Here is a 24,300-nt window from a genome sequence, read left to right as displayed (position 1 = left end):
TGGAAAATGACAATTATTAATCATGTAGCAATATTTAAAAATGATTCAATAAGAAAGTTGAAAATATTTTTCGTAAGACCCAACACTTCTTTTATGTTGTACTTATCACTTTGTCGATAAGATACTTTGTATGAGTGTTGGGTAAAAGTTGCAAACCAACACTTTTTTCAATTTAGTCCTTAAACTATCACTTTTTTCAATTTAGTCCCTAAACTATAAAAATATATCAAATGGTCTCTAAATTATACAAAATCGTCAATTTAATCCTTAAAATATATGAAAACCTATCAATTTGGTCCCCAAAATCTCATACCAAGGACATAATTGATGAATTTCATATAGTTTAGGGACTATTTAATATATTTAAATAGTTTATGGACTAAATTGGTGAGAGATTGATAGATAATTCAGGGATTAAATTGATGATTTATTCAGGAATTTCATATGGCATCAAAGTAAAGCTTTTAGGAATCTTTTGAAACTAATTAAATAAAGAGAACCAACAATTTTGATGCCTAGTAAGTTGTCATAAGATACTTTGTATGAGTGTTGGGTAAAAGTTGCATCATTAGCAACTAAAAAACCGTCCACAGTCCGTAATCAAAAGCCGTCCACAGAGGCAAAACTTCAGTAAGCTTCAAGCTTCCTTGTTGGTATTTGAATTTGTTTGTTCGGCTCTCTTGAACCCCACTGGAACGTGTATGGCAAGTTATTATTAATTTTTTGGCAAAACATACGAAGTTATTATTATTAATATAGAAAATGCGGAAACTCTTATAAAAATAAATGTATAAATTTTGGGATGGAGTAATTAGCTCGATACAACATTTTGCTTGAAAAACAGGTGTTTTGACAAACAGATCTTGAAAAAAGGTTGATAATGATAACTTTAATTTCACATTCTATTTTATTGTAGCGAACAAAATATGTAAATTGAATCAAACCATTCTATTTTCTCCTCTTTTTGAAAATTTACGTTGGCCTTAAGAAGTTTGTGAATCATCATGGCAAATATTGTGCCGTGTTATATTAGCTAGACTCAAAGGAAGCTATTAGGCTGGGTCAACGTTTTCAGGCAGTGGCTGTTATTCAGAGAGAATCTTTCTTTTGATCTTAATTACGGAGTACTAAACTGTCTGTAGCTTTGGGACACATTCTTTGACATTGCTCACTGAAAAAAGAAACTCGTACATTCATTTTTAATTGTAAAAGGTTACATTTGGATTGGTTTTATATTTGTGTCCTCTGTTATGTTTAGTCTTGTGTGAGGGAATCATTTCCCTAATTGCATGCAATTGCTGCTTATAGATACGACTAAACTCAACGTGCACGACTTTATGCACAATAACTTGAAGAAAGAACGCATGCCATCGGACAAAATATTATAATAAATACAAAACCAAACCATGTTTATCTTTAATTTCCTATCTTATCCCAGATTAAAACCATGATGATTTAACATGTACTATTGTTGGTGAGTATGAGGAGTGCCAAAAGCAACAACATATCAATGTCCCAGGATCACAAGAAGAAAGCGTCACATTTTCATCCAAAACCTAAAATATTATGTATTTGAGTGACCTCTTTTATATAATCCAACATTTTATCCATTCATGGATTAGGTGAGATTTAATCCCTCACACTTGAAACTCATCAATCCCACTCTTGCTCCCTCACCAAGCCAAACCATGACTTCGATACCATTTGTTGGTGGGGCCGAAGCAGTGCTGAAAGCAACAACGAGACGATACTTCAGAACCATAAAAAGAGACGTCACATCTCCATCCAAAACAATCGCACTTTAAAACTCATACACGATTACACGCTCGAATTACACAATCAAACAAAAATTGACATTTTTTATGTAATGAAAGCTGCACAAATTTTCTCTTAAATAGTTGTAATTTTAACTTTATTATGTTTTCCACTATTTATTTTTGTTAACATTCTCATATTCACGAAATTAATTTTATTTTTTTATTGACTGTTACAATGATAACACCCAACCTTTCAATCTAATACTATATATACCGAAGTTTTCTCTTTGATCTTAGACTCGAACCACCACTCCTGCAGCTTGGATCACGCTTGGCATATAACTTAATGGATTTGAATGATCTACATTGATCAACTCAATGGTATCCTTAATAATCTAAAATAAAATATTTCTAATAATCATCTAAATACTCAAAAGATGAAGACATTAAAACATAATTATATCCACAAGTGCATTTATATTTATGATAATTAAACAATCTACAAATTACATACACTGAGAATTCCACGGAGAAGAAAAATGGCCATGGAAGAATTCAATATCTATAACCTAGAGTCTAGAGATAAAACATATGTAAAAAATAATAATCAAAAGAAAAAAATGGCAAAGAATGAATATAACTCAATGTCCAGGGCCTTTTTTGCTTGGTCCAGAAGCTAGTATGAATGAAAAGCTTTCCTTTGAACCACGATTGCTTGAATTGTTAGAAGAAACAAAAGATGTCACTCCATCTTTTCTAAACTCCTTGGATTGAAGAACTCTGCTTTGAACAAAACATAACTGTGATGATGACATCACAACCATAATGATAAAAAACACAATCAATATACTTTTCTTCATAATCATCATCACCAACTTTTTTTCCTTCCAATTCCTTTCACAATATTCCTTAGCTTGTTTGAGATATATTTTTATTTCCAAAAGTTGTATTTATTTTGAGCTAAATGAAGAGCCACTATAGTTTGGTTTATATACAAAAAAATTCTTATGAGGAGGACGGTGAAGCGCTTTCAAAGTGGGCCCTTTAAAAGTTGTAATCTGATTTGACTTTAATTGCTTCTTTGAATAATCTCGTTTGAAGAATTTGTGTTGGCACTCGTGTGGAGTTATATACCGGCCTTTTGCTGGTTTCTCACTTTGTGTTTGTGCTATTTATTTCCATGCTTTGAAATTGTTCTAATAATAATGTAAATGTTAGAATTTGACTTTATGATGTACAAATTCAAAAGCGAGTACTAGTCCATGTCGTGACTCAAGAAGGATATGATTAATTTAATTCAAAAAGATATTGACAACGAAAGAATGCAAAAAGGAGTTGGTGAAGTCTCTCTATAGTACATAGCTTAATTATATCTATATGTGATGTGCTTTTTGCATGTCCACGTTGTTCAACACATAATTAAAGTTGTTACACGGTTTTTTTTGACTATATGTTTGTGTTTGCAATCGGTTATGCTTACGCGGTCATGATCATTCTATATATTTGGTCAATATAACTTCTACTTTGCGAGCGAAATTGAACAAATGGTCCCTTTTTAAAGGTCTAAGACGGTGCATAGGACAGTGGCACATGCCCATAGAGGAAATATATCATGCGCTTATACAACTGCAAATATGAATGATCAGAAACGGGATTCATTGTTGTAGGGATTTCACACATGTTTAAGTTGTACGGATCTTGGCCGTTTATTTAAGGTTAAACAGTTCAAATTTAAAACTCGACCCTTTGAAACGGCCTTGACCATCAATTTAAGATCAAACGGTTCACATCTATTGCAACGTCATGTATCAACATCGAAGACACCAATTAACATATTTTATTACGTTTGCATGATAAAAAAATTACCAATGCAACTATGCAAGACAATTGACAAGCCCTTCACCCAAGAAAAAGAAGAAGAAAGAACTAAATTAAGTCATCTATGATATGTTGCTCAATCCTAATCTTTCTTATTGTTTTACAATGAGCTATATAAAAACCTAAAAGGGGCTTCAATTTGTTTTATCAATCATATTATGAAGTATGAACACTATCATTTGAGACCATTGACATGAATATATATACTGCACCGCATGTACCCTTATAAGATCATACAACATTGATTTGATTATTGTTTAGAAATTACAACTTTTGAAACACCCAAAATCATAGTTCAGTAGCTACCACGCCTTTCACGTTGGAAAGAAAAAAAAAAAAAGGTCATATGCAGTAGTAGACACAATAAGGTAGTAGATTCTTAGTTTTGGTGACTTAAAAGTTAAATTTAGTTATTTATCATTTGATTTGCACGTTCGATGGGTAAATTCTTATTAGTTTTATCTTGGGATTTCCACTTAGCAATTCAACATTTTTAATTAGCCAACTTGGCTTTGTGATACCTCTATATGACTTTTGTTGATTATAATTCTATGTACGTTTTATGTTGAGATGGTAATTGTTTATTTTAATTTCATTTTAACTTCTAAAAAAAAAAAAAATACTATGAAGCCATCACAATTAAGAAGATATCACAAGTTTTTTAGGCAAAGAGTGCATGATTACTTTATTTATTCTTTTATTTATTTTATGAAGATTGCACGATAACTTTAATAGGTATCATTTTGTTTAATTACTCTCAAAGAACTATTTGGAGACTTTTAAACAAACCTCACAACTAAAAAGTTTATAACTGGAAATTTGATTGTGTGCTTAAACAAAAAAGTTTATAATTGATTCCCTAAATTTTTAAATAATTTATAATTGAGCAAAGAAATTTATCAGGAACCCAAATATAAATTATTTGAAAGAGTGAGTACCTAGTTATAAATTCTTTAAGAGTTTAGAGGTTCGATTTCTTTCAAAAAAAAAAAAAAAAAAAGTGAGTCTACAGGTTCGATTGAAAAAGATATAGTTCATGGATCTAATTATCGATTTATGAAAAATACAGGAGACTAATCATATATTATGTATTTTTTCCTTATTAAGTCATAATTAAAAAATACGTATAGGCTTAAAAAAAACTTGTGTATCCTATTGTTTATACCAATCTTGTCTTGTGGGTTTATAAAGCCACGTGAACCAGCATCCAGCATTATAACAAAACATATTGTTTTCCATGCTGTCTATGGTAATTTATTAATTAATTTATGCCCTTGTGAAGCATGAGGTTGACAAAAGGCTGCCATCAAAGGTTTTTTTTTTCAATGGAAATTGTTACTTTTTTTTTGGTATGAAAATGCCATCAAAAGTATTAATGTGATGAAATGTCAACACAATATATGATTCTTGTACTTCTGATTAACTAACAAAAAAAAATATTGAAAGGGAAAAAAAATTAGTTAATCAGGAGTACAAGAAAATACGTTATATTTAAATTGCTTTTTAACCATTCAGTTCCTCAATAAATTAAAATCTCGATAGTTTCATAATTCGATTCTGAATTCGAAATAAGTGATTGTTCTGTACATTCTTTTGTCTTAAATTATTTAAGTTTTGTCTTATGATATATAACATTCTGGTTCACACACTAACAAAAACCACATTGGAGAAGTACTAAAATTAAATAATATTAGAAAAATCTTTTCAATTATTCCATATTGATGATATTTTAATATTGAACCAAATATTAATTTGATCAAATTGGATTAGCGGGGAAGCCATATAATTGGGAGATTACAAACTAGCTGAAGTCATATACCTAATCTGAATGACAAAATCTCTTAATTGATCACTATTATCTCCCTAAAAAAAATATTATTAATATTATTATCTACAAAAAAAAAAATGTAAGAGATAATGAAATATTAGGTCATCCAGACGCTATGATGACTTATATGTGGCATGTATATGTTATAGTCTCATTTTTCAGCCCAACAAGATAGGACAATTCAACACCAATAAAAGAATTAATTCCTAAAAGCAGATTTGCGTTTGAAAACCGTACCATATGCTCAATATATATATATATATATATATATATATATATATATATATATATATATATATATGAGTGTGTATCAAACCTCAAGGAACTGAACTAGAAAACACAAACTTAGTCATAGCTACCTTGTGTAAAGAACAAGCAAAATCGATATAGAGATGAAATGTATATTGTTCACACAGCAACATGTTCTTATTTTGGTGCTGATGATCTTATTTTGCTTGTCATCATGGTGTGTAGAGGGTTCGAGGCATTCACCTGCTACTTCCTTCTCCTTCAATCACTTCATCATGGCTCAAGCATACTCTGGTCCAAGTCGAAGAGGAAGGGGTCACAGTCTAATTTCATAGTTAATAGGTTTTCGCAATTCAGATCATATACATCATATAATAATTAATCAATCTATTTCATTTTTTCATCTTATATCTTCTTGAGCTTTATGCAGTTGGTCGTTAATTAGCTGAGTAGTTATGCTGATCATTTTCTTTAAAGGAGCTAGGCTGTTTATGAACTGTATACTGTTTCACATTTGTCATCCTTAGCAGCCATTTTTTTTTTTTTTTTTTAACATACTAGTAAATTGTATGTTTGGGAAGATTTTCACAATTTATAGTATAAAACAACATACAATTTATCCATGTGAGCATAACTCACTTAATAGAGAAGACTTTTAAAAAGAGAAGACTTTTAAAGCAAGTCATTGTGATGAATAAAGTATAAAATACTAGTAATTTATAATGCATTTAAAAAATAATGAAATAGTTCTTATAACATTTTTTATTGTCTTAAAAATACAAGACAATTACTAATTTTAAGTGTTTTTTCCTTGTTACCGAATAAAGCAAACATAATTTTACAGAAATATGAATATAGAAAATGTCTTTACAAAACAACTTGATCCTTAATTTGTGTTTTCCTCTATTTGTAGCAGACATGGGCCAATTTGCTAAGAATGTTTCTCTTTATCCCCTCATATCTCTAAGGCCTCTTAAATACACATCCGATAATTATCTATTAGATGTATGTTTCATAAATAAAAACGTACATTTAATAGATAACTACCAGATGTTTATTTAGAGGGTCTTAGAGATATTGGAGGCTTAAAGAGAAACACTCATTTGCTAAAGAGAGCTAGCCACAAAGTAACATTGGGCCTAGCCCAATCCAAGAGGCCACAATTGCAAGGCCCGTTGAAATGAGGAAACAACTAAGAGTGTGCCTCAATTGCTACTTGACTGCTTCCTGAAAGATTTCTATTCCGTTAAAGAGAATTTTCATTTCTTCATTACTATCATAGATTCACAAATAATGCTACAAGTTTTCTATTTTATTTTGATGTGTAATGAAGCAAGTTTTGGGCGCAGTTATGGTGCATAAGGAAATCCTTATGTACCCTGCATAAATCCAGAAATGGTTTCTGTGAGTTGTACTCTAAAACCATTAGATGTAGGATTTATGCAGGGTGCATAAGGATTTGTTTATGCACCATAACCGCATCCCAAAAATAAAAGTACACCGATGAGAGAATTAGTGTATAAATTCACGGGAGTTTCTTGTGAATAACCAAGAAGAAAAATGTCTAATTATACTGTTTCGTTGTCTCTCATTTCCCTTCTTTAAAGTCTAGCTTATACCCGAAATTGAGGGATATTTGGATTGTCTGCTTTGGGATGCAAAAGTTATGGTAACGTTTAGGCAAAATTGAGTTAAAATTGGAGAAAAAATGTCCTGTATAATGGAGAAAATGTACGAGGGATGTGGAGAAATGTAGAGATCAAAGTTGGACAATCCTTGTTTGAAATTGTTGACATATAGAACCAAGATAATTTACGTAAGAATTTGTTGACATATAGAACCAACATAATTTATCAGGGCTAATGTAGAGTTTTACAATGAAATTAATTGACTAATTTAGTGAAAATGTTATCAAGTTTTCTCTTTTCTAAAAATACATTTTTTTTTCTTTGAATAGGCTTGACATCTTCTTTCTAGTTTTCAAAACGATGACTTCACAATTGTATGTGTAAGTTTTAAGTGATGTTTGTCACTTCAATCATAAAAATAAATAAATTATATATTAGTATAATGTTAAAGAAACAGCACCCGTTCGATTGGTTTCTTTGATTACTTCCATGAAAATAATCTTATTCGATGCGACACTTAATGAGGGTATCTTTAGGATTTGATAAAATGTTTACGGCTAAATGTGTAAATCAAGTTTGCCTCCATAGCCATGTTGATTGATAGAGGAGACTTTGTTGTATTTTTAGAGATTTTTAGTTTTCCTTCCTTGGTTTTGACTTTCGTGTTTGGGGTTTGCCCCTCTTTGTTAAAAAAAAAACCTCTAAAGATGCATATGAATTCTCTCTTGATCTGTTGTTGATATACTAGTCCAACATGACTATTCCAGATTGATTTTCTCACTCAAATGATCAACAATTACATGAGTTTTATTGTTGATGATTGGCAGGTAATTCATCGCCAACTTCCTTCTTATTTGTTGTTGTCATTTTCATAGGAATGCAAACCAAGGTACTCATTTTTATGGTGTTCAAATAAAGACCAATTTAAATTAAAATAGCAAATCAACTAAAAAAAACCAAAAATCTCATAAAAATAAATATTTTGAATGTATTGGACGTCCTTTTGTAAAATCGCTCGGATCAAATCGTATTTTAGATTGATTTTTTAAAATAGAACGAAACCACATATATGTATTTTAATACTAATTATTTTTTTATTAGTATTTGTTGTTCTTTTAATACTACTTATTTGTTTAATGTAGTTTTTTTTTTCTTTTTTACTATTGCATATATTATATTTTGCGTCAAACTTATTACTTTGTCGTGTCTCTATAGTAAAATCTATTACCTAAAATGATATCTTTTGGTGATATGTTCAATCTAAAAAATGTTATGAAATAAATAAATAAAAAAAAAACAGAATAGGTGTGCATAGGACCAAGTCGACCCGACTGATCATATGATCCAACTTGACGCAACTACCCAAATTTATTCTAGAATTCCCAGTTCAATTAATTTCAAAGATATTTGGTTTAAGTAACAAGTTTAGAATTTCGAACATAATGATAGGATCGCAAATAATTTCCCCTCTCCAAATTTATCCTTTGTTTATTTTTTTCTCGTTTTCTTTTATCAATGTAAAAAAACAACAAGAATGAAAAAAAAAACTACAAACAGAGGAGCCGAGTTCCTCGAGGATCAACTAAACAATAACTTGGTAGAGAAAATGGACAATAGATGATCTTGAGATCATGAGAAAACAAAGCATCCAATTTAACAAGTCAATCTACAAAAGAGATCCCTTCATGCAAGGCATGATTATGACTCAACACAACATTTCAATCTCTCGGCATAAAATAACGATTAGTATCAATAAGATGAGCATAGGATGAGTAGGTAGAACCTTATTCTTGATAAACATTAATGTCGTTTGTAAATCTGACCCACAAATGATATCACTAAAACCAAAATCACAAATGATCTTAAACCCATACAAAATAGCACGAAGCTCAAGATTGATATTAGTATCCAAAATAAAGTTGTTGTTCTAATAAAATGTCTAACATTAAAAAGACTAATATATTCACATGCTCGTATTCTCAAAAAAAGAAAAAACCTAGGCTCAAATTACATGGAAAAAAAAGCATCCAAAATTATTAAAGCTTTAAACTTGTGTGAGTTAAAAATGCATAAATACGGTTGGTTCTTGTAAAGATATTGAGATAGTAGGTTGGGGTGATATCATCAGAGGGATTGATGGTGAGTGGCTATACGGTTTTTCTAAGAGTGTTGGGAATGCGTACAAGGCAAAGTTGTGTAGAGTGTATGAAGTTCTAAGGTATGCTGGAAGGTCGGGGTTTCAAGTTATCGAACTTAACGTGGATTCGTTAGCAGTGGTTGATGATGTTCTTACCAGTTATACACAAAAGTTTTGTGAGACGATCTTTGGTTAAGAAGATTTATCACCTTTTAGAGATAGATTGAGAGGTAGCAGTGAAATATTCTTATTGGGAAGCCAACTAGTGCGCTAACGCGTTAGTTAGCTTTGTGTTTCTTAAACACTAGTAACATGTATTTGTGAGCCGTGTCCAACTCAATTTAGTCACTAAATTTTTTAGCAACTAATCTTATGTGATATCTATGTCCGTCGTTTGATTGCTTGATATTTCTTTTATTTTTTTGGGTCTTGATTTTTCTTAATAAAAATTTTGCGTAAATACGATAGGATTATTCACAAATAAATTATTTTCATTTTTTTGGGGGCAATTGTTAGTAATACGAATAGCATTGTTAGTAGAATAAACTATCAATATCGTCTACTACCAACAAAAAAAAGACTATCAATTTCGTCATTGAATCATCAACCTCATTAATTTAGTCTCTAAATTATAAATTAGTATTCAATATTCTTCAAATTATATAAAATCTACAAATTTAGTTCATGATATTAAGATATTAGAGATTATATTGACGATTTTCATATGCTTTAAAAATTAAATTGATGGTTTCTCTATAGTTTTAAGATTATTTAATATATTTTAATAATTTAAGGATTAAATTGAAGAGAGTATGATAATTTAGAGGTTAAATGATGATTTATTTATTGTTAGTCCATTGAAGAAGGAATTGTTTGAGAGTGGAATAAAGACAAGAAGCACTTGGTGAATGAATTACCGACCAATTCTCATTTCCCGGTAGCAAGTAAAGAGTGGAAAAAGAATGCGAATAAAAACAAGAAACACAATGCCAGAAGGATAAGGACAAAATCGTCAATCAAAGGGAAAAAAAAGAATCGAAACGCATTTATTTCACTCTTTGTCGTCTTCGTAAATCATCAAAAACAGGTGCACCCCCCTAACCTTAACCTTTACTTCACCTGCCCCATTCTCTATCCTTTCCTCTTTTATCTCTCCCATTTTCTTCACTACTGACCTATTTCCGTTACCGTTATCTCCCTCAACCTTTTCTTTATTAATTAACCATTCCTTTTCTTTCTTATCATTATTCAGAACAATACCTCTTTGTTCTTTTCACACCCCCTTCAACTATCTTCTTCTCCCTTCACCAAAACTCCAACTTTTTTGCTTCACAAGAAAGGCAATCCAAAAGGGCCATCGATTCTGCAATTCAATTCTTAATCAGCGTTGAAATGAAGCGTTCACTTTCATCAGAAGCGAATGAAGACAGAAAAATGAAGAGGGTGAAGGAAGAAGAAAGTGAAAAAATTGATGGGGTTTGTGAAAAGAATCGCGGGCTAGCGAGTTTTGATGAGAATATGTTGTTTGAAGTTCTGAAACACGTTGACGCAAGGACTTTAGCGATGTCGAGTTGTGTGAACAAACAATGGCACAAAACAGCACAAGATGAGAGACTTTGGGAGCTGATCTGTACAAAACAGTGGGCTAACACTGGCTGTGGTGAACAACAACTACGATCTGTTGTTCTTGCTCTTGGTGGATTTCGTCGTCTTCATTCACTTTATCTTTTACCTCTTTCAAAGCCTCAAACATCATCATCGTCATCATGTTCTTCTTCGTCTTCATGGGGTCCAATACCTCAAGTGATAAAGTCTAAGCCTTTACCTCGTTTGGGGAAAGACGAGGTTCATCTCTCACTTTCACTTCTCTCTATTCGTTATTACGAGAAGATGAATTTCAACAACAGAAACCTATGAAATTCTTATGAATTCAATCTTCTATTCCTTTGTGTTTGGTTTGGTTTGTGTGCTATTTATTGTCTTATTATGATTTATGAATTATAGTTACCAGATCTGGTTTTTAATTCTGGCAATTAGCATGTGTCTAAGCTTGTTGTGTGTAAATTAGGGTGAAAATAATTGTTGTATTTTTATTTTTATTCACGTACTACTATATGATAAATTTAAGTTGAAATTGAAATATGAATGAGATCTTTATCTTGAGATTTTAATTACTTATTTTGGGGGTTTGGAAAATGGATATGTGATTGAATCTATCTGGGTAAGAAAAAGGATATCATATCATTGTGTAGAATAAGAAATGTGGGTTATTGTGGAGGTTTGTTGCCGAAAGGGGGTGGAAAGAGTAATTGGTGTCTTTTCCGAATAAAGACAAAGAGACAGACGCAGAGGTGTTATAGTTGTAATAAATGTGCCTATCCTTTCTGGCACTTGCTTTAACCCAATAGGTGAACGACACACATGAATTTGGAGTTTCATTGGTTCTGCAAAAGCCAAAAATTTCGAAATCGGACAATATTTGTCGTAAGGGGATCCCAATTTCCTTCGTGAGTGGTAAACATTTTTTTGGTATTAGATCAACGGTTAGAGACTTTTAGACGAATATATAATGTCTTTTTCTATAGTTCCAACTCCAATTTTAGCATTTTCTAATAATTACATCGATATTTTTGGGAGGTGGGGAATTTGATTGCAACAATGCAAGTTACAAGGTGAACAAGGCCTAAGTGACAACTGAAATTAAACTTTGGACATAAACTCAACTGGGATAGATATCTTCAATAGAAAATAAATTATGTAACACTAGTTTTCATAGAGTGGGCTCAATTGGTCAGTTAGTTACTTATTCCTTTCTCTAAAACTAAGTAACACTACAAATGGATTCCGTGCCTAAGGTCTTGTTATTAGTAGAAGTTACGGCCAAATATCTCCCCGGATCGTTTAAGTTTCATGTTTGTTTAAGATAGATCCTTTAAGTTTCTAAGGTTTTAGATATGTCCTTTAAGTTGGAAGTTTGTTTCGGATTGGTCCTTTAAGTTTCTAAGATTTCAGATAGGTCCTTTAAGTTTCGAGTTTGTTTTATCAACCTCTGTTAAAGTCAAAGTTGATTTGATAGAAATGATCTATGTGAAACAAACTCGAAACTTAAAAGACCTATCTAAAACCTTAAAAACTTAAAGGACCTATCCGAAACAAACTCGAAATTTAAAGGATTTAGTTGAAACTTTAGAAACTTAAAGAACCTATCTTAAACAAACGTGAAACTTAAAGAACCCAGAGAGGTATTTGGCCAAAAATTTACTTTCATTTTTCAAGTTGTAGGATGTAGTGATCTTAACCGTGAGTCAGCTCATTGGAGATGCTCTATGGGATTGGTAGTGAGAAGACCTTTCAATTAGGAGTGAAAACTGAATAAGCAACGTGAAAATGGAATAAGTAATATCAAAATCCCCAGCAAAACAAGTGGACATGCTTGACAATTTCTCAAACCGACTTTTTGGTCCCTCTATATAGCAATTGTTGGAATTTTTTGAAGTCCTCCACCATTTTTTATGATTCTCATTATTGACACATTACTTAGGTGGCATTAGTGACTTAGTTAAAATGTTTTCAATGTCATAACCCTTTATTTCCATGACTTGTATAAAATATTTTCCATGTTAATAATCACGGAAACCAATTATGGCACAAGCCCGTCATTTGGAGGGTAGAGTCATAGCTCGTTAGTTTGTGTTTATAGTTTGAGACACTTAGATCAAAAGTGTGAATGAATAGACCAAACTAATCGACTATGTTACACCTAATGACAGACATGTGCCATAATCCAACGAATTCCAATTTCGTATTTATTGTTCATCGATCCAACAACATCAACATTAGCTTTTAAAAACAGATTGGGAGGAGGAGATCAAGAAGATGAAGAACTAAAAGCATGAGATTGAGAACTTATAACCTCCATTTTCAACATAGTTTGATGATCATCGATTCTCCTGACTTTACAAACCATGAAACAACTTTCCTTTTAAACCATGTACTTCGATTCTTGCATACAGAATACCACTACAAAAGGATAAAACAAGACCAAAACTATGACACCCAAGTATTTCCCCTTTAGGGATAGTTGCTAGCCTTTTCAAGCCAATAAATGAAAGAAAGCTGATAGTCCTCCAAATTAAAGCCTAAAGAAGAGTGAAACCAAACCCGTTACTACCGCATACATTCCTTGAATAGATGATCAATGTTTTTTTTTTCTTTTCTTTGGCTTTCGCACCGGTTTCCGACCCATCAAAGGTGGACGACTAATCCGGCTCATGCGTAGAGGCATGCGCACTAGCCAAGCGTTGTTTCCCTTGGGAATCGAACCTGGTATTCCCCGGATACGTCCTTGGAAAGAGCTCATTACCACTGAAATCCAAACAACTTTGTTTCAATATCTTCTTCTATTAAACCACATTTAGGACAAAAATGTTCCATCATCAAACCCATATGGATAAAATTCTTTTTCGTTGGAAATAATTATCTTTCAAAACTCGCCAAGTCAAGTTAACAAACATGCTTTAAAAATTTATTTATATTGTTGATACATAATTACTATTTATTATCCCCTTTGCCCTCAAATATAATATTTTTTTCCTAAATTCTTTATTGAATAATCGATGTATCAGATTTATAATATAGATTAAATACATCAATTATTTAATGAATTTGATAAAAAAAAATGTTTATTTTTTATTTTTTAGCATTAACCTTTCGATTCTCAAGAGAAAGAGTTCACGATAATTCAAAATTCGACGAGAGATAAGTAAAGTTTAGCCAATAAATGTTCCATTAATATTGTTAAAGAGACAAATAATTTAAAATATACTAAGAAGTTAGAAAAGTGGACACTTAATATTAGACATACAAGGTAAGATTACGAATATATTATAATTTTGTCATCTATTTTCCCCTAATAGGGGAATCAAACCCGTATTCCCGAATACGTCTTTGATTGCAACAGGAGCCCAAACAACTTAATTAACATTTATTGTATTTCAATCACATGAATATTTCACTAATTATAATTAACAAATGTGTATTAGTAAATGATACTTATTTTATCATTAAAACTTTGAAAATAATCATTCTTTAATAATGATAGTGTAAAACTCAAATGGAAAGTGTGAGAGAAGTATATATTTTTTTGGAGTAAAGTAGGAGGAGCAGTGTTCTTTGTTGCTGGGTTCTGTTAATTGGATTTACATTCACCATTTGATAAAAACCAAAACACAGTAGCACTAGCTGCAAAGAAGAACTAGAATGAAAATGGTGAATTCAAAAACAAGCAGTGACGTTTCCGAAGATAGCAGTAGCTCTCAAACTGAAATCGAAAATCACATCTCTGTTTCTCCTTACGATGAAGGAGAGAAGGTTTTCGCTTACCACACTTCCTGTCTTTATGAAGCCAAGGTTTTCTTCCTTTCTCTTTTTTCTTTCCTTTTTCTTTCTTATTTAAACCTAATTCAACATTTTCACTATACTCTTCCGTAAATTAATAGGTTAAGCAAATTGAATACAAACATAAACGATGGAGTTTCTTTCTTCATTATCTCGTAAGTGTATTTTCATCATTTCTCTCCTTTTTATTTCCTCTCGTTTTCGTAACTCTAAAGGATTCTCAATTTTGATTGTTTCAGGGTTGGAAGAAAACGTAAGCTTTGTGATCGTTTTCTTGTTGTCGTTATTGTTGATTGTGTTGAGAACTGTGGGTTTGATTTGTTAGGGTTTTATGTGTTTTACTGCAGTTGGGATGAATGGGTTGGTATTGATCGATTGATGAAACATACTGAAGAAAATATGCGGATTAAACTTGCACTTGATGAGAAATATGGCAATGATAAGAATGCCAGAAAGCCTCGTGGATCGTCGAAAAGTTCTAACGGTCAGATATCTCTTTTCAATGCTTCAACTACCCAGATAAATTCTAAGCAATTTTCACCTTGTTTTCTATAGCATAGTATATATAGCAGAGATAGGCGACTGACTGCAGAAATTAAATTAGTACATGCGCGAATGTTTTGTAAAGCTTATGGAAACAACTTATGACATACATGTTCATAAACTATTTTCAGTTTCTTTCCGTAAGATCTTCAAAATAGGTTATGAAAACAACTTATAGCTTATGTAAAGACAATTTCACATTATTTTATGTTTTGTTAGAGAAATAGCTTATAGATAAGTACTTATATGATTAGCGCTCATGCTGTAAGTGATTACCTAAGCTGTTTATCCAAACAGGACCATATATTTATTGAATTATTGCTTCCATATTCAACTCGTAGAGGCATGCCTATTGAAAATACAATTCACATGGTAAGAAACAATTTACTGCAAGACATTCACATTGTTCAGGAATTGGAAGCCTCATAATTTAACATGATTGGGGGGAATTAATTGGTACTTATTGTTATTAGTATTATTTTTCAGGGGAAGGGTTATCCATCTTCTGAAATTTTTGGATAATAACTTGTTGGGTATTCTTTTCTATAATAAAGAAAAACATTCTTATGTTTTTGACCTCCTATTGAACTTTTTATGGCATTTGTGTAGAATGGCTAGTCCTTATGTATTTGACCTCCTATAAAACTTTTTATGGCATTTGTGTATAATGGCTAGTCCAAAAGAGTTTGAACACTGGGGAAATACAAACACTTAAGTAAGAGCAATTATTTTAATTTCATATGCTTTGGATCTACCTTACAAAATGATAAGGATATAGAGGGAGATGTCTACCATAGAGTCCATCTAGGGTGGACGAAATCGACGAATAGTTTGGATGCGATTTTTAATAGAAAAGTTCCATTTAAACTTAAAAGAAAATTGGACTGTTGTACAGGAGTGAGTGTTGTGTGATAAAGATCTAACAAGAAAGTAAACTCACTGTTGCATAGATAAGGATGTTATGATGGGTGGTGGTGGTACACAAGTCAAGATAGGTTTAGGAATGTAATCTTTACAGGGAAATTATGGGCAATTTTCATTGTAGAAAAGATAATAGGTATTTTCTTAGGTACTTCGAGCATGCAATGAGAAAGCTCGGAGAAGCACCTATGCGAAGCTTTGACTAGATGGAGGATAGTCCATATCTAGAGTTAGAGGGGGCACACCAAATAAACCTACCACATACCACACTTCTGATCTAAACTCACTGCACATTTTGATTTTATTTTTGTTGTAGTTATGTGGTAAAGTAAGAGGACTTTATGGTTTATTACTTCATGCAAATATGTTTAAACCAATCTAAAACATTTTGGGAAAAATGTAATGCAGTAGCGAGAAGCAGAAAACGAAAGAATGATTCTCTGGTTAAGGTACTCTCTCATTTTAAATTTTAATTTGTACCAGGAAATAATCATATATGACATAAACCCATGCGTCTTTGAAGTTCATGTAATTCATTTGTATCAATATAAACTATATCAAATTAGTTGGAAAGTTGTAATGAAATATTTCAAACTTTTTGCTCATGTTTTGTCCCATCTATGAGGTGATGGAATGGTTCTTTACAATTTTTTTTTGACTATAGGGTATAATATAATTGGTTTTACTGTTTGCTTAATGTCAGGAAAAACTTGCGGTTCTTCCAGACAAACTTGTCAACATTCAGATTCCACTAACACTAAAGAAGCAATTAGTTGATGATTTTGAGTTTATTACTCATCTCGGCAAGGTAGCAATATGGTTTTTAATATATTAGTATTAACATTATCTATAAGGATCAGTCAGTGCCTCATTTTCTTTACTGCCAATTTGTTATAGCTTTGGACGGATCACATTTTATTTCAAAGAAGAGAAGCTTATTTTCATTTCAAAATTGTTGATTTATGTTTTTTCTCTGCAGCTTGTTAAACTTCCTCGTACTCCTAATGTGAACGACATATTCAAGACTTATTTTGATTACAGATTGAAGAAAAGTGGATCGTAAGTTCATGCTGAGGCACCCTCCATATTTAAGCTTTGTGTTGAAATACCCCTGTCTTGTGGGAAATAAGTGTATACTGAATTATTACATATCATTTTGGAGTTACAGGGAGAAAAACTCCGCATAAATGCTGATATATATGTATCAGTTTAAACAGGAACGTGCAGCCAAGCAGAAAACTGTTTTTAAATTAATGATGTTGATGTGTTTATTATCATTAAGAGTAAATCTCTGCCTCAATCTTCTTACTAATTAGATGTGCCCTTTTCCTAAAATAACAGTTTGTTTATTCAGTCTATATTTAGGTGTTTTTTCCCCAGTTGATAGAAAGTTCCAATATGTTTAGCCTGTGCCTGGAATCTGTTTTTGTGTCCATGTCCTTTACCTGGTTTTTCTGCTTATACTGAGTTATGTTTTTGATACATCCTTTATATTTCCACTTGTGATGCTTAGTATTACAGTTTAATTCTATGTGTGATATAGGATAGCTGATTCCGTTGAAGAAATTATGAAAGGATTGAGTTGTTACTTTGACAAAGCACTGCCAGTGATGCTCTTGTACAATAATGAGCGTCAGCAGTACCAAGAAGCTTGTCCAAATGATATTGTTCCTTCTGCTATTTACGGTGCTGAGCATTTGTTACGTCTCTTTGGTATGCTCATTAGCCCTTCCCAGACAAGATGGTTATATTTAGGATTATGCATTTGTTGTTTTGCAAGGGAAAGTAGACATAAGGGTCTTAGCTCTTAAGGTTTCTCTTATTTTGCATGTCACGACTTTCGACTTAATTGTTGCACTTGCACCCTGTTATGGAAATACAGATGTTGGTAGAGTTGTTCTGCAAAATGCTGGCCATTTGGAATCAGCCTCACACATGGGTTTATCGCTATGAGCTCATAGTTTTTTTCTCTTCATTTTATAAAGCCTTTTGTTTTTAAACTGTGCATTCTGTTAATCTTTATTATTAGGACTTCTAATACCGTGTTTCTATTTACTGATGCACTTTTTCTGTATTTGAAAGTCAAGTTGCCAGAGTTATTGTTCCATGCTAACATTGAAGGCGATACATTGATAGAACTCCAGGCACAAGTACTTGACTTTCTCAGGTATCAATGTTTTCCTCCTAATTTTATCATTTTATGTTAAATTAGTCATCGATGATGAATTTAAATGTCAAATTAGTCATTGGTGGTTGACATTATAAACATGATCTGTAACTATCTATTTCATGGTGCAGGTTTTTGCGAAAAAATCAGAGAGCATTTTTCCTTTCTTCTTATCATGTCCAGGAAGATGTTGAGAACAGCAGTGACAAACAAGTTTGTATTCCACATAATATCACATAGCTTCTGCGGTTGCAGAATGCTTGTTACAAATGCAGGGCAAAGAGAGTAAATGTTGTCAAATTAGATTTGTTAAGTGCTACTTGTAGTATTGAAAATGTAAACCTTTTCAGGGTAAAGGGAGAGTAACTATTTAAAGGATACTACTGACCCTCGTTTTTAAATGTCAGTTGTATCTCTGAAATTTGTTAGATTTAATTAGTTGTTCAACGAGAAGGTTTCTATAGATGAAGTTTTATTATGAATGTAAATTAAAGTCTTGATGTGTTTTCTTCAAAAAAAAGAAAGTCTTATTGTGTGCATTAACTAAAATGTTATAGCTTCATACATAAGCGAGAGATTCACTTGAGATTGAACAGTAAGCTATCAGACCAAGATCCAATAGATACCTGATCAAACAAATTGTGCAATAGTTGAGATTGTTATCCATGAAATTGAACTGGGTTTGAGTGAGGATATTTGCCTATTAAATTTCAGGTCTATGCATTGCCATGTTTATGAACGGGGAGCATGTCCATATTGGACATTAGCAGGTCTAAATTCTACACAAAATTAGCAGGTCTAAATTATTCTGGCTCAAAAACTTTAGCAGGTCTAAATTCTCACACAAAAGTACATACACAACAACAAAAAGCTAATGAGCAAGATTTGCTCAAAAACTTTAGCAGGACTGAATTCTTACACAAAATTATACACACAACAATAATAGTTTGTCTTTTAGTTGGATGCCACATGGTTTGAAGGAATAATCTTTGTAGTTATAGTCAGAAATATTTGATTCATTACTAAAATAAATTTAAACCTTAAGTGAGCCTAAGAGGGATGTAACAAGACTTGTATTATTTTTAATGTAATATACAGTTTTTGTTGTTGATGGAACTGGTAGTTACATTGTTAAGTATTAGTGTACGAGATTGTCTTGATCTTTGACGCGAGCAAGGGTAAAATAAATTGCTAGTTTCAGTTTACTCATAGCGTCTGTGTTTCAGTTTAGTCATATTATTATCTTTTACTTTTCTCATTGTATTGATATTATATAAGTTTGCTTTTAAAAAAGGCCAACGACATTTTTTTTTAAAGGAGGTAGTGACATTCATAAAAAGCAATAACTAGATAGCAAAATAATAATAATGCACTAAACATGATGCTATTTTTTTTATTCAACATGATCATATTAAATTTAATTGATAGACTTGGACTTTCTTCGGTTATGAAGGGATCCTGAAATATCAGGAATCCTACTAAGCTAAAAACAACCAAATCTAAGTGGTTTGAACACCAAATGTAACCTTAAATACCACATCTTCACCAAAGATCTAAATTTAATTGACGGATCTTCTGTTATGAGGGGAGCTTTAAATACCAAAAATCTTCATATTAAGTTAAAAACAACTAAACAAGTGGTTTGAAAACCGCGTCTATATGAATCTCTTCATCAAGTTGTTAAACACACATTTTCATATCTTATGAGAATTTTAGTACACTTGATATTCCCAACCAACTTTGGTGCTATTTCACATATTGCCAAACGAGTTAAGAGTGAATCTTTAAACATCTTCACATATTGCCAAATTGGTGCTATTTCATTAGTTTACAAAAGATTGTGAAAATATTAGTCATTTATATTTTTTTTTGGAAACATATAAATTATATGCACACATTTTTTTTTTAAACAAAATGATGTTTTACAAGTTATTCTTCAGTCTCAAAATAACCGTATTTTACATGGATTCAAAAAATATGATAGATAAATGAATTTTTTTTTCATGATTTTACTAATAATTGATGTATTTTATTATCATAAATACAAAGTAGAAAAATAATTTGAGAATGATGCACATACATTGTGACGATTATTGAAAATTGAAAATGACATTGATAAATAATTTGTTTTATTGCAATTGTGACGGTTATTGACGACTCAATATTATATAATATTATACATCTAAATAGTTGTTGCGAATGTACCCCACTCGGATAAAATAAAAGTTGTCAATTTAATTCTTCAACCATTTCTTAAATTCCTCTATAGGGAACATTCATTTTTAAAATAATTCCATTCAGATTTGGTTTTGTTGTTAAAATAATTCCATTAAGATTTGGTTTTGTTGTGAAAATGAATGACACTTTCATTCGTTGAGATAATTTAGAAGATGTTATAATATAACAAGATAAAAGTTAACAACATACATTTTAATACACATATTTTTAACATTTTTTTTAATCGATTAAAATTCATAAAGGATCCATTAAATTTATACGGGACCATACGATTTGGCGAAATACATGTGAATTTTAACCAATTAAAAAAAGTGATGAAATGTGTGCATTAAAATATATATTGCTAACTTTTCTCATTAAAACAAATCCCATGTCAACCAAAATTCCTTAAAACAAAAAGTCCCTGTCACTCTCACCATAGTCATGCAGAGGTAGAAATGTTCATAGTCAACGCCGCCTAGGCCAAATTTTATATATTTTTGTAAGGATAATACTCACCCATCGTATTGATGTAGTAGCTATTCTAATAAAATCAAACGTGAATTTATAAGCAACAAAATTAAAATCACAATACTCCATAGCTCAGTTGAGGCCAGGTTCAAACCTCGGACACCCTGCTTCTCTATATTTAATTGTGTGAGCTTTATCCACTTGACTACTTGACAAAAAAAAAAAAAAAAATCTACTATATATACTTTGAATCTCTGAACTATCCACAAATAGTCCATACTCATTATACCAAGTAACCATGCATTTGACCCTTCTCAGTTTGCTTTTATTTCTCAAACTTTCATCTTATTCAGCATTTGATACTATGAATCAAGGTTCATCCCTCTCAGTGGAAGAACAAAAAGATATCATAGTATCACAAAATGGCATGTTCAGTGCTGGCTTCTATGCTGTTGGTGAAAATGCCTATTCCTTTGCCATTTGGTTTTCTGAACCAAATCATCAAACCACAAACCTTACCATAGTATGGATAGCAAACCGTGGCCAACCAGTCAATGGAAAAGGCTCAAAACTTTTCCTTCTCAAACATGGTAACCTTGTCTTAAGAGATGCCGATGAGTCTCACGTTTGGTCCACAAACACTGCCTCACTTTCCTCTGTTGATCTCCAACTTTTAAACACCGGTAACCTTGTTTTACACGGTGACGGTTTCACTTTGTGGCAAAGCTTTGATTTTCCTACTGATACACTTCTACCAAACCAAGTTTTCAACAGACATTCAAAACTAGTTTGTTCAATAAGCGAAACAAACAAGTCATCTGGTTTTTATACGTTGTATTTCGACAACGACAATATTCTTCGTCTTCTTTACGACGGTCCTGAAGTATCAAGTATTTATTGGCCAGATCCTTGGCTAACTGATTGGGATGCTAAAAGGGCTGGTTACAATAACAGCAAAGTCGCGGTTTTGAATACTATTGGTAACTTTAGTTCATCAGATGATTTCAATTTCATGACTTCTGATTATGGAGATGCGCTGATGCAGAGAAGACTAAGACTTGATCCTGATGGAAACATTCGCACTTATAGTCGAAAACATGGAGGACAAAAATGGTACATATCGTGGCAAGCCAAATCAAGACCTTGTAGAATTCATGGTGTTTGTGGCATAAATAGTTTGTGTTCTTATTATAGTAACAGTGTGAAATGTTCTTGTCTTCCAGGCTATAAAATGAAGAATCATCAAAGTTGGGCTTATGGATGTGAACCAGAATTCTCTCTTTCATGCAACAGAACCGAAACTCGGTTTCTAGTTGTATCGAATGTGGAGTTATTTGGTTATGATTATAGTATCGTGATAAATTACACACTTGAACAATGCAAAGAGTTATGCTTGCAATTATGTAACTGCAAAGGTATCCAATATACCTATGTCAAAGCCGGCAGTGGTATACCTGGTACTTATACATGTTACCCAAAAATGCAGTTGCGAAACGCATATCGAATACCTTATTTCAACGCTGATTTGCACATAAAATTGCCAGCAAACAGTTCATACACTTACAGGGAATCAATGGATGACAAGTACAAGCTTGCTTGTTTGGCGAATCCGAAAACAACAACTCTTGAAACATCATACAACAAAGTTCATGAAGGAAGGTATATTATTCGGTTTTTGCTCTGGTTTGTAGGGGGAATGGGAGTATTAGAAATCTTGTGCTTATTTCTTTTGTGGTTTTTCTTTGTAAGAAAAAAACAACAAAGTTCAGATACAAGAGTGTATAATAATTTGTGCTTAATTGGTTTTAGAAAATTCAGTTATTCTGAATTGAAAAAAGCTACCAAAAGTTTTAGTCAAGAGATTGGAAAAGGCGCAGGAGGAATTGTTTACAAAGGTGTATTGTTGGATCAACGAGTTGTCGCGGTGAAGAGACTCAAGGAAGCAAATCAAGGCGAAGAAGAGTTTCTCGCAGAAGTAAGCAGCATTGGAAAGCTTAACCACATGAATTTGATTGAAATGTGGGGTTATTGTGCAGAGGGAAAACATAGAATGCTTGTGTATGAGTTCATGGATAATGGTTCTTTAGCAGAACATATAAAGTCTAATAAATTGGATTGGGGAAAAAGATTTGACATAGCTTTAGGCACTGCAAAAGGTTTGGCTTATATCCATGAAGAGTGTTTGGAGTGGATTTTGCATTGTGATGTGAAGCCACAAAACATTCTTTTGGATTCTAATTATCAACCAAAGATTTCAGATTTTGGTTTGTCGAAATTGAGAAACAGGAAGGATTCTAAATTCTCTAGTTTTTCGAAGATACGAGGAACAAGAGGTTACATGGCACCTGAGTGGATTTTGAATCATTCAATAACATCTAAAGTTGATGTTTATAGCTATGGAATGGTTGTGTTGGAAATGATAACTGGAAGAAGTGCAACAAAGGATGTTGATATGGGTAATGATAAACTAGGTTTGGTTATATGGTTGAGAGAGAAAAGATACAAAAGAATTTCATGGATTAATGAAATTATGGACCCCACCTTAGATGGAGGCTGTGATGAAAGTGAAGTTGAAGCTTTGGCTGAAGTGGCTATGCAATGTGTAGAGGAAGAGAAGGACAAGAGACCTACAATGAGTCATGTGGTAGAAGTGCTTCAGAAAATTTGCCGTGAAAATGATGATCAAGAATCAGCACGTAGCTAGTTCAACACACAACTATGAGACTTATGTTTTTGTTTTGTCTTCCAAATTGTTAGATTTTGATGAATTATGTGTACATAGATATATAGTGTCTTGATGGAATAATATGTTGTGTGTGTGTGTGTTTTTTTTTGAGGAAAATATGTAGTGCATTGTAGTGACAATAATGTATTGTAGTCATTGAAATATGAATGAAACTATTATCTAGTGGTGTGTAGTCTTGCTTTGAAAACTAAGGATTTTACTATCATAAAAAGGTAAAATCTAAATAAACATTTATCCAGGTGAACTTAGTTCAATTTATAGATACAATGCACTATAATGATATGAAAATAAAATATAAAAATATACTACAAACAGCGTAATGATATGTTCTCAATAAAAAAAATTAAACTAATTTAGTTAA

General features: G+C 32.0%; 3 protein-coding genes across 6 annotated transcripts; all 3 read left to right on the top strand.

Moving 5' to 3' along the window:
- Positions 1-10,553: 10,553 nt before the first annotated feature.
- On the top strand, positions 10,554-11,640 carry LOC25489913 (F-box protein GID2). The gene has a single exon (XM_013606271.3). The coding sequence runs from the start codon at positions 10,870-10,872 to the stop codon at positions 11,392-11,394; it is 525 nt and encodes a 174-aa protein (XP_013461725.1). The 5' UTR covers positions 10,554-10,869; the 3' UTR covers positions 11,395-11,640.
- A 2,937-nt stretch (positions 11,641-14,577) lies between these two features.
- On the top strand, positions 14,578-18,993 carry LOC25489912 (protein MRG2). 4 transcript variants are annotated; one of them, XR_003010629.2, is made up of 10 exons: positions 14,578-14,886; positions 14,976-15,029; positions 15,114-15,127; positions 15,222-15,358; positions 16,747-16,787; positions 17,042-17,146; positions 17,318-17,397; positions 17,882-18,051; positions 18,221-18,505; positions 18,637-18,701. XR_003010629.2 is itself a non-coding variant. In XM_013606267.3 (10 exons), exons 1-10 carry the CDS (start codon positions 14,737-14,739, stop codon positions 18,743-18,745), a joined length of 945 nt encoding a protein of 314 aa, XP_013461721.1. In that variant the 5' UTR covers positions 14,581-14,736; the 3' UTR covers positions 18,746-18,993. The 4 variants fall into 4 exon arrangements, 2 of the variants coding, with proteins under 2 accessions (XP_039687721.1, XP_013461721.1); XR_003010630.2 differs by having other exon boundaries at positions 14,579-14,886; positions 18,426-18,505; positions 18,637-18,993; XM_013606267.3 differs by having other exon boundaries at positions 14,581-14,886; positions 18,421-18,505; positions 18,637-18,993.
- Positions 18,994-21,461: 2,468 nt separating this feature from the next.
- Positions 21,462-24,111, top strand: LOC11432328 (putative receptor protein kinase ZmPK1). Its single transcript, XM_039831786.1, has one exon. It carries the CDS (start codon positions 21,492-21,494, stop codon positions 23,895-23,897), a length of 2,406 nt encoding a protein of 801 aa, XP_039687720.1. The 5' UTR covers positions 21,462-21,491; the 3' UTR covers positions 23,898-24,111.
- The last annotated feature ends 189 nt before the right edge of the window (positions 24,112-24,300 follow it).

The sequence above is a fragment of the Medicago truncatula genome, chromosome 3 (genome assembly GCF_003473485.1).
Source record: "Medicago truncatula cultivar Jemalong A17 chromosome 3, MtrunA17r5.0-ANR, whole genome shotgun sequence".
NCBI classification, from domain to species: domain Eukaryota; kingdom Viridiplantae; phylum Streptophyta; class Magnoliopsida; order Fabales; family Fabaceae; genus Medicago; species Medicago truncatula.
The sequence above is the reverse complement of the archived record's forward strand: the minus strand, read 5'-3'. Positions and strand labels throughout refer to the sequence as shown.

Bases quoted from the DNA above. Each gene is read 5' to 3' on its own strand.
- LOC25489913 (XM_013606271.3), top strand. From the start codon at position 10,870: ATGAAGCGTTCACTTTCATCAGAAGCGAATGAAGACAGAAAAATGAAG.
- LOC25489912 (XM_013606267.3), top strand. From the start codon at position 14,737: ATGAAAATGGTGAATTCAAAAACAAGCAGTGACGTTTCCGAAGATAGC. The intron at 16,788-17,041 runs GTACTCTCTCAT...GCTTAATGTCAG, and splicing joins AGAATGATTCTCTGGTTAAG to GAAAAACTTGCGGTTCTTCC. The intron at 17,147-17,317 runs GTAGCAATATGG...TTTTCTCTGCAG, and splicing joins TTATTACTCATCTCGGCAAG to CTTGTTAAACTTCCTCGTAC.
- LOC11432328 (XM_039831786.1), top strand. From the start codon at position 21,492: ATGCATTTGACCCTTCTCAGTTTGCTTTTATTTCTCAAACTTTCATCT.